The sequence below is a fragment of the Cadophora gregata genome, assembly GCF_030347475.1.
Source record: "Cadophora gregata isolate MNR1 chromosome Unknown scaffold_11, whole genome shotgun sequence".
NCBI lineage: Eukaryota > Fungi > Ascomycota > Leotiomycetes > Helotiales > Ploettnerulaceae > Cadophora > Cadophora gregata.
In genome coordinates, this window is record NW_026695934.1 from 802,510 (window position 1) to 817,897 (window position 15,388).

The 15,388-nt window shown below is 49.4% G+C and overlaps 5 protein-coding genes across 7 annotated transcripts; 2 read left to right on the forward strand and 3 right to left on the reverse strand.

Annotated features, from left to right (window-relative positions):
* The first annotated feature begins 122 nt into the window (after positions 1-122).
* ONS95_002354 (uncharacterized protein) lies at positions 123-3,059 on the forward strand. Of its 2 annotated transcripts, none has more exons than XM_058495607.1 (5): positions 123-450; positions 505-612; positions 684-1,756; positions 1,844-2,627; positions 2,680-3,059. In XM_058495607.1, the coding sequence occupies exons 1-4, from the start codon at positions 292-294 to the stop codon at positions 2,283-2,285; spliced, it is 1,782 nt and encodes a 593-aa protein (XP_058354335.1). In that variant the 5' UTR covers positions 123-291; the 3' UTR covers positions 2,286-2,627; positions 2,680-3,059. The 2 variants fall into 2 exon arrangements, with proteins under 2 accessions (XP_058354335.1, XP_058354334.1); XM_058495606.1 differs by having other exon boundaries at positions 684-1,361; positions 1,446-2,627.
* A 701-nt stretch (positions 3,060-3,760) lies between these two features.
* ONS95_002355 (uncharacterized protein) lies at positions 3,761-8,648 on the reverse strand (the record flags this gene model as incomplete). Its single annotated transcript, XM_058495608.1, has 8 exons — positions 3,761-4,237; positions 4,295-4,834; positions 4,884-6,255; positions 6,329-6,780; positions 6,830-7,698; positions 7,763-7,920; positions 7,973-8,301; positions 8,364-8,648. 8 exons carry the CDS (start codon positions 8,646-8,648, stop codon positions 3,761-3,763), a joined length of 4,482 nt encoding a protein of 1,493 aa, XP_058354336.1.
* Positions 8,649-8,786: 138 nt separating this feature from the next.
* On the reverse strand, positions 8,787-9,002 carry ONS95_002356 (uncharacterized protein; the record flags this gene model as incomplete). The annotated part of the gene is made up of 1 exon (XM_058495609.1): positions 8,787-9,002. The coding sequence occupies one exon, from the start codon at positions 9,000-9,002 to the stop codon at positions 8,787-8,789; it is 216 nt and encodes a 71-aa protein (XP_058354337.1).
* Positions 9,003-9,442: 440 nt separating this feature from the next.
* Positions 9,443-13,843, reverse strand: PMC1 (plasma membrane calcium). 2 transcript variants are annotated; one of them, XM_058495611.1, is made up of 6 exons: positions 13,603-13,843; positions 13,340-13,371; positions 12,698-13,294; positions 12,456-12,647; positions 11,967-12,400; positions 9,443-11,919 (listed from the first exon to the last, which is right to left on the reverse strand). In XM_058495611.1, exons 3-6 carry the CDS (start codon positions 13,172-13,174, stop codon positions 9,660-9,662), a joined length of 3,363 nt encoding a protein of 1,120 aa, XP_058354339.1. In that variant the 5' UTR covers positions 13,175-13,294; positions 13,340-13,371; positions 13,603-13,843; the 3' UTR covers positions 9,443-9,659. The 2 variants fall into 2 exon arrangements, with proteins under 2 accessions (XP_058354339.1, XP_058354338.1); XM_058495610.1 differs by having other exon boundaries at positions 13,340-13,644.
* ONS95_002358 (uncharacterized protein) lies at positions 13,497-13,865 on the forward strand (the record flags this gene model as incomplete). Its single annotated transcript, XM_058495612.1, has 1 exon — positions 13,497-13,865. The coding sequence occupies one exon, from the start codon at positions 13,497-13,499 to the stop codon at positions 13,863-13,865; it is 369 nt and encodes a 122-aa protein (XP_058354340.1).
* Between the last annotated feature and the right edge of the window lie 1,523 nt (positions 13,866-15,388).

The following is a 15,388-nucleotide window of genomic DNA, read 5'->3' on the forward strand; positions in this document are numbered from 1 at the left end:
TGGTCACTGGTCCCCCCACTCGACATCATCCCTGCCCGGACATAAGATATGCCCTGAAGTGATGTGATGTGATATTTGACGCTTGCTCGGTCATCAACGACGACATTCAACCAACCTTCGGATCCTCACGTCTCTCTCCTCCATAGCTCCACGAAATCTGACTCTCACAGCTCTGTCCTTCCATTTACTATCTATCTACATATTGTTTGTGCCTTGCAAATAATTAATAATTTTATCCTTATCTGCATGGGTATCTCGCTCGTGTGTTGACAATTCGATGCTCCTCGCAAAATGACGAACTTGATTGCGCTCCCGAATGAGATCCTCCATCATGTTTTCAAACATGTCGATCCAATCGACCTCGCACATCTCTCACGCAGCTGCAAATCTCTAAACTCCAATATCGCAAGCGATGGGCAATTGTACAGAGCGGTGTACTGCCAGATACTCGTAAGTGTCCTGCTGGCGAGTTGGAATTCGGTGCGTTGATGTTGACCTCAATAGGATAAACCGACCCAAGAGAAGGTTGGGGAAATTGATTACGAAAAGAATTTGAAAGATTTAGTGAGATTTAGATATATCCTCAACAATTCTGCGTCCGCATCAGAGAAAGTACGTCTTCAGTTCATCATCATGCATCAACGTCATAATTGCGTCAAGACTAACACCACACCAACCCTCAGGCAATTCACCTCCCCTTCATAGCAGACTTCACCACGACCCTCCTCCGCACCGCCAGCGGCGGCCCGACCTCCTCTAACATCACCCTCCTCAAATCCCACATCAGCTCCTCCCGCCCCTCAACCACCAACCTCGAAGCATTCCTCTCCCAATCCGTAACCTTCAACCGCGCCTCCCTCTCCCCCCACGCAGCAACACACTCGCACCCACCTCTCCCATCTCTCCCCCACCGTCAAGCCTCCGCGAAACTACACGTCCTCTACGGCAAACCTATCCTGCTCCCCCGACGCACACACTTCAACACTCCCTATCCCTACGCCGTATCGATGGTGTACGATCTGCGGAACTACACGGAAGCGACGATGTGGGGTCCGTATATGGGCGACGGGCAGGCGAGCGTAGACTGGGAGAAGCTGGAGGCGGTGATGCTGGTGCTGGGGCATAATGTGGAGAGTTTTAGGGCGAGTATTGGGGAGCAGATGTTGCCGAGGGGGTTGGTGTGGAAGGAAGGGTGGAAGGGGGCCCAGCCGTATAGTTATAGGAGTGTGGATATTGCGGGGGAGGATAGTGATGAGGAGGAGGTTGTGGAGGAGGTTGAGGATGGCGATGGTGACGGTGAGGAAGGGGAGGGGAGTGAGGTTGTGGAGGATCCGTATAATATCACGGGAACGTGGATGAGGGTGAGTGCTTGTCATCCTCATACAAACCCATCTCTGGAAATCATCAAGCATATCAAGCACAAAAATACTAACATTCGGCAACAGGTCGTTTGTTTCCTAGATTTCCACGACCTTTTCGCATACAACTTCACATCCCCGACCATGCCGGCCGGTACACCGCGTCCAGCTCTCCAAACAACCGAGGCCATCCGTCTCATTACCATGGAATTAAGGGTAACTCACAGCGAGCCACCCGGACCAGAAGATGGCCAAGAACATCCTGTTGTGTATTTCGAGGGTGTGAGCCGCAGTCTACATTCAGCGTGGGATGTTAATGCCAATTCGAACATCCGGGGGAATGTGAGAATGACGAAGGAGGGTGAGGTGAGGTGGCAGAGTATTAGTGTGTATAATGGGTAAGTACCGAAGTCCTCCCTTTGTACTCGTTCATCTTTCTCCATCTCTCCTACGATGAACAGAGCAAATACTGATGCCCCAGATAGCGAAGAACGCTGGCGCAGCGAAGGCATCCAAATCGGCGGTATCCAATCCGCCCGCGGCGTCCTCGGCCACTGGTTCGACAAAGACCACGACGTGCACGGCCCCGCCGGCCCAACAGCCTTCTACAAAGTCAGCGACCAGATCAAGAAGCGCGGTCCGGCTTCCGAGGAGGATATAGAGTCGAATTACTGGGAGGTAGAGCTAGAGCAGGAGTTGGAGGATGATGATGAGGAGGAGGTGCAGGCTTTCATTGGGCAGCTGGCGCAGAGTATTGGGTTGCCGCTTAATCATGGGCATGGGCATGGGAATACGCTGCATTTTCATACGCATACGCATTTGCATGGTCATGGACATGGGCATGGACACGGCCATGAGCATGTGGAGGAGGGTAGCGGTGCGAATGCCGGGAGTGGATTTGGTGAGGGTGGGCAGGAGACGAGTTAAGATGTGCAGCTTTATATCCGGGTCAACTGAATATATTTGAAGATTAGTAGTATATAAGGAAGAGGCTCAGCTAAGAGCTTCTAGAGGGCGGCTTATTCCCGTCGCATACACTATCAATAGATTGAAAGCTTTTTGGGGGTTAACGACGATAAGAATATTCACTTATTTCGTCGATTCGATACAATTGCCTTGGACATAATCTGCGAATATCGCAAATCCTTGGTTACATAGTGACATCCACACATCCACACATCCAGACAAACCGCACAATTTTCCTGCTGTATCCTCGAACCTGAGATAAGGAAGGCCGAGGCTGGGATCTAAGCGAGAGGAAAGGGGCTTGTAAGTAAACAAACGCCACTGTGACACGAGGCAACTAATTAACTGTATACAGAGGAATGGTGCGCATAGTACCGGTGCACGAATCATGAATTTCATCATTTAACCACCCATTCGATCATTGGTTGTAGTAGGTGACTGATATTGCATGTCTGTGCCTGTCAGGAAGCAAATATTCGAAATTGCAACTGAAATTGGAAGGAGCTGATTGTCGGAAACTGTTTAACGACATGAAAGAGAAAAGATTCTCTAATCAGTCTGTCAGAGAGCTTTGGTACAGAACTCATCCCAGGCTCAGAGCGCATCGTGGATGTCAAGCTGGGACAATGGCCAGAAGTCCAGCGTTCATAGAATCTGTATTCAGTCTTGCATTACTGCTCAAAGTAGGTACCGTAAGTGAAAAGCAAAATCCACAATCTCGAAGTCAAAGTGTCCTTTCCAGCTATCTACACTTTCTGCGCAGAGCCTCCGGATTCGCGTCTCTAGCTAGGTAGGTAGACTCTGACCACCTCGCTTACGGGAACTAAACAATCAACAAAAGAAGGCCCCCTAAAGCAAAAACAAAAATGAAAAGGTAAAATGGGAACTGCGAGGCACAACCAGACGAAGAAACCAGAGTCTAGGTGATAATGCACAGCGGCCACTTGTGTTCCACTCGACGCCGTAGCGAAAGGACCTTTTGCACGGGGAGTTTTAAGCAATGTACCGTGAAGCGATTTTATGTAGATTGTGCGCAGTGTGGGGCTTTGTTGGATTGTTAGGTTTTGGTGTTGAAAGGGGTGAGTGAGAGTGGAGGCTTAGATTTGGAGGGTGGAATGGGATATCTGGGCAGGAGATTTGCTCAGGTGGTTATGTGAATGGACTTGCAGCACTGGTTTTGCACAGGCGAGGTGGAGAAAGAGAGAGGTCTTGGAAATCTTGTGGAATAATCTGTTTTCACGGTTTTTGAGATTGGAAAATTGTAATCAAAGCAGATAACAAGTGCCAAGAAATGGATGTTACAGTAAATAGTTTGAGGAAGACTGAAGAATATCTTGGGTAATTCATATCCAAAATCAATATGGTATTACTCGAACCCAAATTTTCCGCGACGGACACCACTTCCGAACTCCAAATGTCAAAATCAGGAACCCATATCACTGGCCCTTTAAATATACCAGCGAAGCAAACCACACGCAAAGCAAAGTAGCAAAAACCATCAAAGGCGTAGACGCATTCTGCAGATCATCCGGATGTCTGACTTGCCACCAAGCCCAGAATCCCACGAAAGGTGTGAAGCACATAATGAGATAGACGAGCAAAAGTAGAGCAGAGATCGAATACTGCGTTAGTAGACCCCATGCCTGTTCTCGAGTCCCAACTTTCAGCTCGAGCGCCTCTTTCCGTTTTGGAATCCTTTCAAGTGCTAAGCCGCCGTCAGGAGGTTCGATGCAATCGTGGAATGGCTTGAACATGCAGAACGAATTGCATGGCGAGAGGCTGAGTTCGAACTCGTGGGGATCGATTGGTGGTATATCTGCGTTCGGAGGTTTGGGCTTGTATACATAGAGATGGTTGACTGGCAGGTCAGGTTTCTCATTAGAGATGATTCGATTGGCGCGAATTTTCTCAAACTGTGACAGCCAACATTAGGGTATGAGCGTTTTGATGTAGTAGAGTCAGCAACTTACCTTGACAAAGTCGCAATGACGGAGCTTCCAGACAGAGAACCAATATCTCCAGAATCCTCTTTGCTGTCGATATTCACGGCGGAGATCCTGGAAGAAAATACGGTCCTCTTTATTCTTTGAAACATCGATCTGGGCCAGGTCAAGAGTACGGCGACTACCTTTGATTCCGAACAAGACAAACAAGTCGCTTATAGTGCCGGTGTTGATGTTCAATTGAACGCCTTGGCCGCCTGAGACTGAAGGACCTGCGGCTGGAGGGGACGCAACAGGCCTGCTTGGTCCGGGTGGTCCCAACTGGCTAAGCTGTATACCAGTGGTGGCAGTCGCTGCGTTTGAAGATGAATGATTCGAATTTGTGCCAGTAGAGCTTTGCGCAACTCCAGCAGCTTGCATAATTTTTGCGTACATTGATACTGAATATCGTGAACGTTTGGCGCACAGATGGAGTGATTGCGTGTTCGGCGGCTTGCCCTGGACCAGTGCTTGCAGCTTTTCAGCGGTGAGCTTAGGCAGCTCTGTCCAAAGATGGGTGTTACAGTGCTATAGCAACATCAGCTTACGAATATCTCGGAGGACTATTAAGACTTACACATATCCAATTCAGTCGCATCTGGTCCTTGCCCAATGGTCGCATTCGCGATCGAAGGGGCCACCAGTTCCAATTTTCTTCGGTCACATCCTCTATAAAAGCCTTTGACTTGTTCGAAAACGATGTATCGTCCTGGTCGTCTAGCCAAACACGCTCCGCTGGTAGAGACATGAGGATTCGAACTAGTGGACCAAGTGTTGGTGGAAGGAGGAAAATCCGGAGATGCGTGGAGAGTGTCTGAAAAGGACTTCCACCCCCGCACGTCAAGAGGAAGCTCTCCATTTGAGTAAGATTCGGCAGATTCGGTTCTTCAATTTCTGCGTGCACTTCGGCCACCGGAATTTTTGCAACTTGAACAGGTTCTTCGTCGTCAGAGCTTGACTCGTCAATGTCCAGATCGAAGTCGTCGAGTTCCTCTTGAGGGACAAATTCTGGATTACGAACGATCCAATTCTCCAACTCTTGTCGTGTGATCGCGGCTTGTTGAACTTGTTGCTCATCCGCCTCATCATGTTCAGGAGCCAATATGTCGGACATTTGTTGTGAAAGTCTCGCTCTGCTGTACCTGCTTCTCAGTAAATTCACTGTCGCAACCTCCAGTTTCGTCGTTGCAATGGGGCGGAGCTCGATGTAGTATCGTTTCAGCAGTCGCCGAAGGTTATCGACAAACCGAATCTTGCCAACCCGGCGCAGAGCCTCTTCAGACAAAGGTCTGAGTTGTGGATTTCGGGCAAGTAGATACCCCAAATTCTCTTCTGCAATGCGTTCCTGGTACGTGGCTTTCGATGATCTTTTCGATTGTATATCGATGTCGTCAGAAATGATGGACCGTATATCATACTCTTGGTCCCGTAGCATAGTCGTCTCTGGCAAAGTAACTTCCTGTTCACTAGGCTTGACAGAGCCAACATTCTTTGTTTCGCCCTCTGTGCCAGGAGAAGAAAGCACTCCTATGAAAGAACTTTCGGGTAGTGACCTTGCAATGACGGATCGTTGTCTTTCGGTAGAGCCTTCATAACCAGAGTCATGAAATGGTCCCGAGTCCACATTGGAATTTCTGAAAAATGGTACCAGCTCATTGGTCGGGTCTAGAACGGTGGATGGGCTATCCGTCCCATGCGAGGACAGTGGATCATGGATATTTTGTACATTGTCTGTACCGACACCAGGAACTGGAGATGGCGGCAGTGTACGCACGGGTGCAAGCTTAAGGCGCTCTTCCAATAGCTGCTCCCGGAACTCAAAAGGCATTAGAGGTCTCAGGGGAATAGTCTCTTCTATTTTGGATGTGTCAAAGAATAAATCAGTGGCTCCCAGTAGCATTTTCCATATGTTTCCGTTGGAGTACTCCAATTTAACAAACTCAGAGTCTCTAAAACCATACATTTGCCATTTAGCTCACTGTCGTAATGAGGTGTTCAAAGGCGAGGTGGAAAATTACTTACATGGTATCCCAATCCTTGATGTCATTCAGCTGCGGACCGGCGTGTCCGAACTTAATAAATTGTATTGCAACTATATCAGCTGGCAAGGAACGGTTACGCAACTCCTGTCTAAGTTCACGTATCGGTACGGTCACATCGAATCCAGGTCCCCACATGCCATCAGTCAAGACATACAAGTTCATCGGTTTGACGGACGGGTTTCTCTGGAGCTCAGCTACATATCCATCAAATATGTTCCGCAGCCTATTAGCAATATTTGAAATTGGCGTAAAACCGCAGTTCATAAGGGACGCCACCAGTGTGGTTGACTTCCGCGATTTTAGAGGGGGAATGCTGTTGTTGAACATCTCGATATAGTCTTCTGATTTCAAAATATATGCTAGCAATCCAACTAGGGTAGTCAATTCTTGCCAGTAGGGTCTCATCGTCTTAGTATTGTCGATCAAGAAAACCTGAACGCTCAAGTCAGTATTGGTATCAAAAGAGAAAGTCCCTACGAACGTGTTTTCTCTCTTGTAGCTCTTTTCTGAGATAGTCATGCGGAAGTCCTTGAAGGCTTGATCCAGGAGGAGGCTCGGCCCTGACCCTCCTACCCAGGCTGTTGCGACCTAAGGACTTGGCTTGATCTTTCCACCCAGAGGCTTGCTGAACGGACAGATACGGAGCTTCACCCATATACCTCTTGGGACGCCTGCTTAGAAAGTCTTCTTTTTCGTCAAGATCTTCAGGCCGTCCATCACGATGGAAGTGATGTGATGATTGCAAAGACTGCTGGAGAGGCGAAGAAAACTTGCCCCCATCTTTGTTTGGTTGATGTATTCTCGAGGAAGCTTGGACATCATGGGTACTCCTTTGATCTTGCTTATTTGGAAGCGTATCTGGAGAAATATCAATACCGGACTTCTGTTTAGTTCGGTCGAAATCGCGTTCTCGATCAAGATTTAATAGTGGTTTCGCTTGGGGTGCCTTGTCTTTCCTGCGCTCTAGGACTGCTTCAGCCTGCGAAAGTATCCCCTGACATTCTTCCCAGACTTGATATGCGGTCATACGACGATCTGAAGGAACCATCATGTGGCCCTCCACGAGACATATAACCGCAGCCGTAACCGTATCCGATCCAAGTAAGCCTGAAGTTAGGCGAAGGTGGGTTGTCCTAACAGCTCCGAGAGCCGATTTGCCATTATGGAAGGAGTCGCTGAGTTGGTGAGCCGCTTCTGTCGTTCGAAGATTTCGGTAATTTTGCACTCCATGGTATCCGCTTGCAATCCACACAGCTACTTCACTGAATACGCAGCCAAGCGACCAGATGTCAATGTTCTGGTTGAAGCTGACACTTGACCCTGGCCTCTTTAGATAGCATTCTGGGCTACCTGTCATAATGTTTTAGCACCTTCACTATAACTGCTAATGAGAATAGTAAGAAGGTGGACATACCATAGGTACGAGTTCCAAATTTGGTATGGATCGGGAAATTGCCATCATAGCTAAATTGGCAAAATCCAAGACCTTCGAGTTTAAATTCCCAACCGTACTGTGAGCCCAAACCATTGTCTTTAACTAGAATGGTTGCAGGTTTGATGTTTTGATGGACACTGAGGCGTTAATTCTTGTCGGATAACATTGGAGTAGAGATTTGGTACTTACCCATGACGAAGTGAATGGTGTCCAACGTTGTGTATGCAAACCAATCCATGTACGATTTTGAACAGGCCTCCCCAAAATTGGAGAATGTCTGCGCCACTAGCAGGAGGTTGACAGTAGGACAAGTACTGCTCCAATGAGCCTCTATCCGCCAGTTCAAGAACGATGTTGTATGTATCGTCCTGCCTGTAGCTACCATAATAGTGAATCAAGCTGGGGTCGCCAGATTGAGGTAGGATTTGATAGGTTTCAAGCTCGCTAAAGTAGTACTGCGAGTCTCGCCCGACAAAACTCTTGAGGGCATATGTACTTGCGATGTTCGCGTTCTGGGACTACGGTGAACGTCAGAAGTGATAGTAAAGGACACTGTGCAGATGTCAAAGTACCCGCTTACCCATGAGATCTTCTCAAATCTATCGTACATGTGATGGATTTGAATCTTGAATGTCGTCGCAGTCGCACCTTGCGCAATTTGTTCCTTACTCACGACAGGGAGTACACGGCTGTGATGAAAATGCTTATCCACCAACCGTCCATCGAATACTGGAACACAATATCGCCACTGACGTTCATAAAAAATACTCCAGAAGTCTGATTTATTCTCTGATGGGAAAGGAGTTCGATTTAGACCAATGGGGAGATTACAGTCTTTGATCCTGGAAGCAATAAACGTTTTCATCTGACCGATTTCTCCTATCTCCAACAAGATACATAGCACTCGGAAAGAGTCCGCATAGATACTTGCGCTATGCCTGGCAACATCGTCACCGAGGGCTCTCAAGACCCGCTGTAACCTGTCAAAGTCATTCTCCCTGAATTATTGGCGGACTAGAGGGGCGGGGACGAAGTCGCGATGCTGCTCTTCATCCGGGGCTCGCCATTCGTACACAGCATTGTGTCGAGCCCAATCTCGAAACTCCTCAATGACCTCAGGGGTTTCGGCTTGTCGTCCCTCTCTCACTGCCTTTAGCACCTGATCAGCTTTTCCAACAACTCCGGCGACAGAGGTGGCGACAGCAAGAGGCTCAGCCATGTCGTACAGCGGCTATCAGCCACCAGCCTAAGCATCAATCAAATTCGAAGAGCGAGAATATCAAGAAGCGTCAAAGGAAGGTAAGAAGCTTCCTGGGTTGGGTTCAGAGCCTCGGACGGTCCTCTCAGCTCGAAGAATATGAACATCTTGATGTCCCGACGTCAGGCTGGACAGAGCCTCGAGGTTGGCGGAGCTGAAAAGTGAGACTCGAGGCGCACGGCAAGGCGCATCGAGGGGGGGCCTATGATCGATCAAGGTTGACGCCAAGTGGGGGTGGCGGCCCTCTCCGCGACGGGACGGGGGCGGGATGCAGCACATCGTTGATCAGGCGGCGCCAAGCCTCGGTTGACGTTGCCCTTCAGCCCCAGTCACCTCGCCCTCTCACAATCGTGAAGTTGAGGACTTTGCACATTCAGGTAAACACAGATACGATTGATGATCGCTAAATTAACATTCAAAGATTTATGTCTATAGGTATCTATTGTTACAGGCTCGTCGCTGTCATGTGTGCTGTACTGCTATGCATTTCGTTATGAAATCACCTCCAACGCCAATCCATCCATATCTTCCAGATTGTCCATTTTCATAACCCATCAGTGAGTGACCAAAAACATAACAGACAAAAGGAAATTAAAAGAACCACAACTCTACAGATTCTTATCTGATCTCTCCCTTCTCCACATCTCTCGACTCGCCATCAACAAGGATCTCAGGCACATCCTCAGTGACAATGACTGGGGGAGCGGCGGAAACTTGCTTAGTCTCCTGGGTCTGTTCGTCCTCAACCGCAGTCTTCTTGTTCTTCCTGATGCTAGGGGTCTTAGCCCAGACACGAGAGAAGAATCGCTTGACGGCGCGGTAGAGAGTGCGGAATGGTCCTCCAACATGGTGTGCGATCTTGGCGAACCACGCATCCGGGAAGCACCTGACGAGAACACCCATAGGTAGAGACAGCGAAGCGAGGACCACGCAGATACCCCACTGCTTACCATCGATCCTGGTAATGGAGAAAGCCTTGCCACCGACGTAGACGATGGCGACCTGAGCACCGACCATGACGCAGTTGATGCAGATGAAGAAGTAGTTGCGGTGGATACCGGTGAAGATGTTGAATTTGTTGTCCAGGCGACGGTTGTTGAACTCGTTGAAGATCTGCATCCAGACGAAGGTGTTGAAGACCATGGTGGCGAGCTCGAGCTGCTTCTTTTCGTCATGAGGGTTGTAGCGGAGGATCTTCATGCCGGCGAAGTAGAGGATAAAGGTGACTGTCAGCTGGAAGATAGCTTGACCGATAATCATCTTCCACATGTTCATGGTGATGAGTGGGGCTCTCTTGCCAGCTGGCTTACGGTTCAGAATCGCAGGGGTGGGAGGGTCGGTGGCGAGAGCGAGGGCCGCGAAGGTGTCCATGATGAGGTTGACCCAGAGGAGTTGCACGGCTGTAAGCACGGGCTTCATGTCGGAGTTGGAGACTGCGGACACGAAGGTCAGGAGAACAGCGGTGATGTTGACAGTAAGCTGGAATTGCAAGAACTTCGCCACAGCGTCGTTGACTGCGCGTCCCCACATGAGTGCCTTGACAATTGAGGCGAAGTTGTCGTCCATGAGGATAATTGCTGAGGCTTCCTTAGCAACCTCGGTACCGGCAATACCCATGGAGAAACCGACGTCTGCGGCTTTGAGAGCTGGTCCATCGTTGGTACCATCTCCCGTCACAGCGACAGTCTCGTCCAAAGATCGAAGCTTCTGTACCAATGTTTGCTTGTCCTGTGGAGAAGAGCGAGCGAGAACTGCGAGCCGAGGAAGGATCTCGGTCATGGCTTCGTCGGAGAGCTTGCGGAACTCAGGGCCTTCCATGACAATGTCGTTGGCCTCATCGGTAGCGCTAACGATACCGCATTCCCTGGCAATGGCACGGGCAGTGATAATGTTGTCACCAGTGACCATGCGAACCTTGACACCAGCGAATTGACACTTAGCCACGGCTTCGGGAACACCTGGTCGAACTGGATCCTGAATACCGACGACACCGCTGAATACCATGTTGGTGAAGACCTGGTCGAACTCAGCTGCAGATGGATCGGCAGATGTTTGCGTTCCAGCTGGGGGCCAAGATGGGAAATCACGGTAGGTAAGGCCGATCGTGCGAAGAGACTTCTGTGCGTAGGTCTGGATGGTATCGGTAAGGCGCTGCTTTGGCGCTCCAGTGATGTCGGAGATTTCGCCAGTGGTAACATCCGCAACTGAAGAGCATGCATCCAAGACGATCTCAGAAGCACCCTTAACGAAGAGACGGTATTCCTTGCCGTGTCTGATCACCGCACCCATGCTCTTCTTGTTGGAGTCGAATGGAAAGAGTTGAACAATCTCAGCATTGGCTCGCTCGTTGGTAAGAGTGTCCATGGCGAAGTGGTCCTTAGCGAAGTTCAAAAGTGCCATTTCGGTCTTTGATCCGATGAAGGTTGGGACTCCGTCCTCGACACCCTCGAATGCAGTCGAGTTGATAGCAATAGACTTGACAATGAGCTCTCTCACTTCCTTGGGTACCTTCTGGGCGAAAGCAGCGACATCACCAGCCTCAAATCGCTCTGGTCCGAAAGTTCCTGCAACAACTGACATCTTGTTCGTGGTCAGGGTACCGGTCTTATCCGAGCATACTGTTGTGGCATTTCCCATGACCTCACAAGCCTTGAGGATACGAACAAGATTGTTCTCCTTAAGCAGGCGAGTTGTGGCGAAAGCGAGTGCAAGCGTGACTGCGAGAGGTAGACCTTCTGGAACAGCGACGACAATAACAGTGATAGCGACGATCAGGATATCAGTGAAAGACGATGCCTTCTCGGCTCCAGTACGTTTGTCACCTGGAAGATTGGCGCAAAATCGGAACAAGAGAACGAAGAAGAGTAAACCAGCGGCACTGGATCTGTCAGCTATTTTCCTACATATGAGACCGTGATAACTTACGCTGATCCAAGTTTGGCGATGGCACCAGCCATCTTACCGAGCTTAACCTGGAGAGGTGTCTCCTCGGGTTCAGTTCGCATTGACATCATAATCTTGCCGAAGCTGGAGTTTACACCGACTGATGTAACAACGTAGGTACCAACACCTTCTAATACCTTTGCGCCGGAGATGATAAATGGGTCAAGGTCCTTTTGGTTGGTGTGTCCTTCTTCCAAGAGTCGTGATACTTGTGCGCCACCCGTTTTCTTGAGAGAGTCGGATTCGCCTGTTGCTGATGACTCGTCGCACTTGACATTGTGGCCACCGATGAAAATACCGTCTGCGGGAATCATGTCTCCGGGCTCGAGGTGGAGTACATCTCCAACCAAGATGTCGTGGACATTAATGACAAAAGATTTTCCAGAGCGAACAACATTGACCTCACGATCATCTTTCTGCAGAGTTTATCAGTGAACCATCCAATAGCATTACGGAAAGGGGGTTACAAACCTTCGCATTCAACTTGACGAAAGCTCTCTCCTTTTGCCAGTCATTCAAACTTCCAACGATAACAACAATAACAATCGCAACGACAATGGCCACGCCTTCAACCCAATCTACTTTTGTGGTTGACTCTTCTTTTTGTTTGGCTGCTTCTACAGGGTCTGAAGGTACAGGATGGTCGCGGAAGGTTTCGTAGAGCTGCAAAGATATTAATACTTGAACGATCTGGACATGAAAAGTTTACTTACACCCAGCGCCAAACTTATAATTGCGGCACCCGTCAACAACAGCAGAACCTTGTCGTTGTACGCTCTCCACATGAGCTTCCATAATGGTGTTGCCTTTTTTGTTGGAATAACGTTCGCCTTGAAAACTCGGATTCGATCGGAAAATGAACCTGGCTGTCCTCCTGTCGATGTTGGTATTGTTGGAGAGCTATCGCCCTTGTTGTATTGTAATTTTGTGGCTTCTTGAAACGATATCGAACCCTCGAGATCCCCTTCGTCTATACTTAAACCGGCATTGATGTCGGTCCTTAAACCACGCTCGATTCCAGGTAAGCCACCCAAAGCTGTAAATGCAGCCAAAGATTTCGGATTCAGCAGCTTGTTCATCTGTCCAGGGCTGAAGGCAAATTTGTTGTTTTCCACCTCGAAATCTGCTTCGGTTCCAGGGTCGGGATGTAGCGCGTTGTCAACATCTCGAAATGTTATGCTAGATGTCATGCTAGCTCCTCCAGGTGTACTGGGAGGTAATAATGTTTGAGCGCTTTGCGCACTCAGAAATGATGTATCTGAAGTTGCTCGTGGACGCCCTCCGGATATGTCGTCCTCATCATCGCGGACCTGTTTGGTCAGCCTTGTCTCACAGCCTTGGCTCGAAGTACTTACGGTCAGGCCGCCCGTCTGTATTTTAGGAACTCCTAAAGACATGTTTGTCTTTTGAGATGTTGTCAACAAAGATGAAGAGAGATTGGGGGGTTCTCAACTGGAGAAATCCCGTCTCGGTATATATCGGTGAAGACTGTTATGATGGGGAAAGAGAAAGATGACCTGCGTGGCGGTCTCACACGTATATGGGCAAAGGGAGAGCACAGCCTACCAGCTAAAGCACACCATTGGCCAAGGTGCAAAATGCCTCATGAGTATCTTACGAAAGCGAGAGGGTAGATTCCTCACTGTACTCGCGGAGCGCCTCCGCTCCGTCACACTGTGCCCAGAGAGAGGAAAAGTAGGAAGAGGGGCAAACACGCAGTGGGCAACCAAACCTGCAACACGGGACGGGCTCTACGGGGTATCTCCAGACCACGCTGAGACTCTTGTCCAACAACGGAGGGAGAAAGAATGGGGAGGCCAAGCAGACCATTTGAAAATTGCAATGAATAAGAACGAGGTTGACAGCCTCGGCGGTGTCTAGAATCTGGATATTCTCGAGATGTTACAGGCTGGTTGGGCTAAGCGAGCTGCCAAGGGGGGGCAGTGCAAGCTCGAGTCGAGCTTGGGGCCATAAGCCACCCTTGACGAGCGCCAGGACGGTGATAAGGTTTTGCAGAGGCCTGTTTTCCTCTCAACGAACCTCGAACCTACGAGATCTTGCCGGTGAGGTCTGCGATCATCGCGCGTGATGACACGCACCAAGACCGCGCCAAGCGCCAAAGGAGAGGGCAACAGGTCGTCGTCTCGACGTTGCGCAAAGGAGAACGAACAAAAACAACAACAGGCGAGTGAGAGGCGCTGAGTGAGGTGAGCATTGGTGGGGGATCCGCTAGGGCCCTCGCTTGAGAGATTTAGCGCCGCTGACATCTTCGGAGTCTTGGCCGATGGGAATTTTCCAAATCCCAAGAGTTCATCGACCGTCCTCCTGCCTCGTTTGTCCACCTCCGCGAGTGTACTGTACAGTATCTGCCGTTACGAGTACAAGACCAGACAACCTACATGGAAGGTACGGAGGTAAGGTAAGGTAAGGTACCTAGGTACTTACTAGTTACGACGAGCATGTGATGCTGAGCCTCGATTTACATTTCTTTGATGACTCCTGGCCCTGGCTGCGCCCTGAGCGAGTCGTGGGCTGCATCTTGCTTGATCCACTGTCGCCCTCTCCGCCAAATTTCAATTCCTTACCTTAAGGTAGGTGTTCACAGCTTTATGTCACGTGTTAGACTACATCACGTGTCAGAATCTCTCGCCACACCGGTACTCAGCCACAGGTGGCTCAGCCTGGCCAGAACCATGAGGCTTTCCTCGAGGTTAAAACCGCTTGAAGTTGTGTTGTCCATTGAATACGGCGGCGAATCCGATGCTGGCTGAGCAGGTTACGAAACTTGTTACTGGTTTCACCTTGGGAGCTGATCTTGTGGCTTAAATTCTACCTTGCTACCTGAATCTCTCAGCTGCTTCAAGTGCCGACAGCGTTTGCCATGAGTTCATCGCCCAGCAGTCATCTGGGCAATGCTGGAGAGCTTTCCCCTGAGACATAGGACATAGCGCCATAAAGTGTCATCGTACTCGTCCGAGTCGTCCTGAGAAGTAAGTCCCGACGTCCTGACTCAGGTGTGGCAAGACATCTGTGTGAGCTTTTACTACCCTTTTCTAGCCTCGACTCGATAGTCTTTCTGTTCATGTCCATCAGCAAGCCTCGAAAACCCCCAATTTCGAGGCTTACGGAGAACCCAATAGGAAAGATGTCTGATCTACACACTTACCACACTAACTACTCTGGTTATATTCCGACAGTGTGGTACAGTATGATTCTATGCTTACATCCGCCTGAGTGGAACGAATAGGAGGTTTTCAGGTGGCAGGGCGGAATAGCCTAATCTTACCGGATTATGGGGAAATACATGAAAATGTTGCATCCTTCCTCGCCGTACCGTCCTTTCATGTTATTATTCTGCTTTCAAATAATGTTATTGCTCTTCTCCTGTCCACGAGAGATCTTTC

Bases quoted from the DNA above. Each gene is read 5' to 3' on its own strand.
- PMC1 (XM_058495610.1), bottom strand. From the start codon at position 13,381: ATGTCTTTAGGAGTTCCTAAAATACAGACGGGCGGCCTGACC. The intron at 13,295-13,339 runs GTAAGTACTTCG...CTGACCAAACAG, and splicing joins TACAGACGGGCGGCCTGACC to GTCCGCGATGATGAGGACGA. The intron at 12,648-12,697 runs GTAAGTAAACTT...ATATCTTTGCAG, and splicing joins TTATAAGTTTGGCGCTGGGT to CTCTACGAAACCTTCCGCGA.
- ONS95_002354 (XM_058495607.1), top strand. From the start codon at position 292: ATGACGAACTTGATTGCGCTCCCGAATGAGATCCTCCATCATGTTTTC. The intron at 451-504 runs GTAAGTGTCCTG...TGACCTCAATAG, and splicing joins CGGTGTACTGCCAGATACTC to GATAAACCGACCCAAGAGAA. The intron at 613-683 runs GTACGTCTTCAG...ACCAACCCTCAG, and splicing joins CTGCGTCCGCATCAGAGAAA to GCAATTCACCTCCCCTTCAT.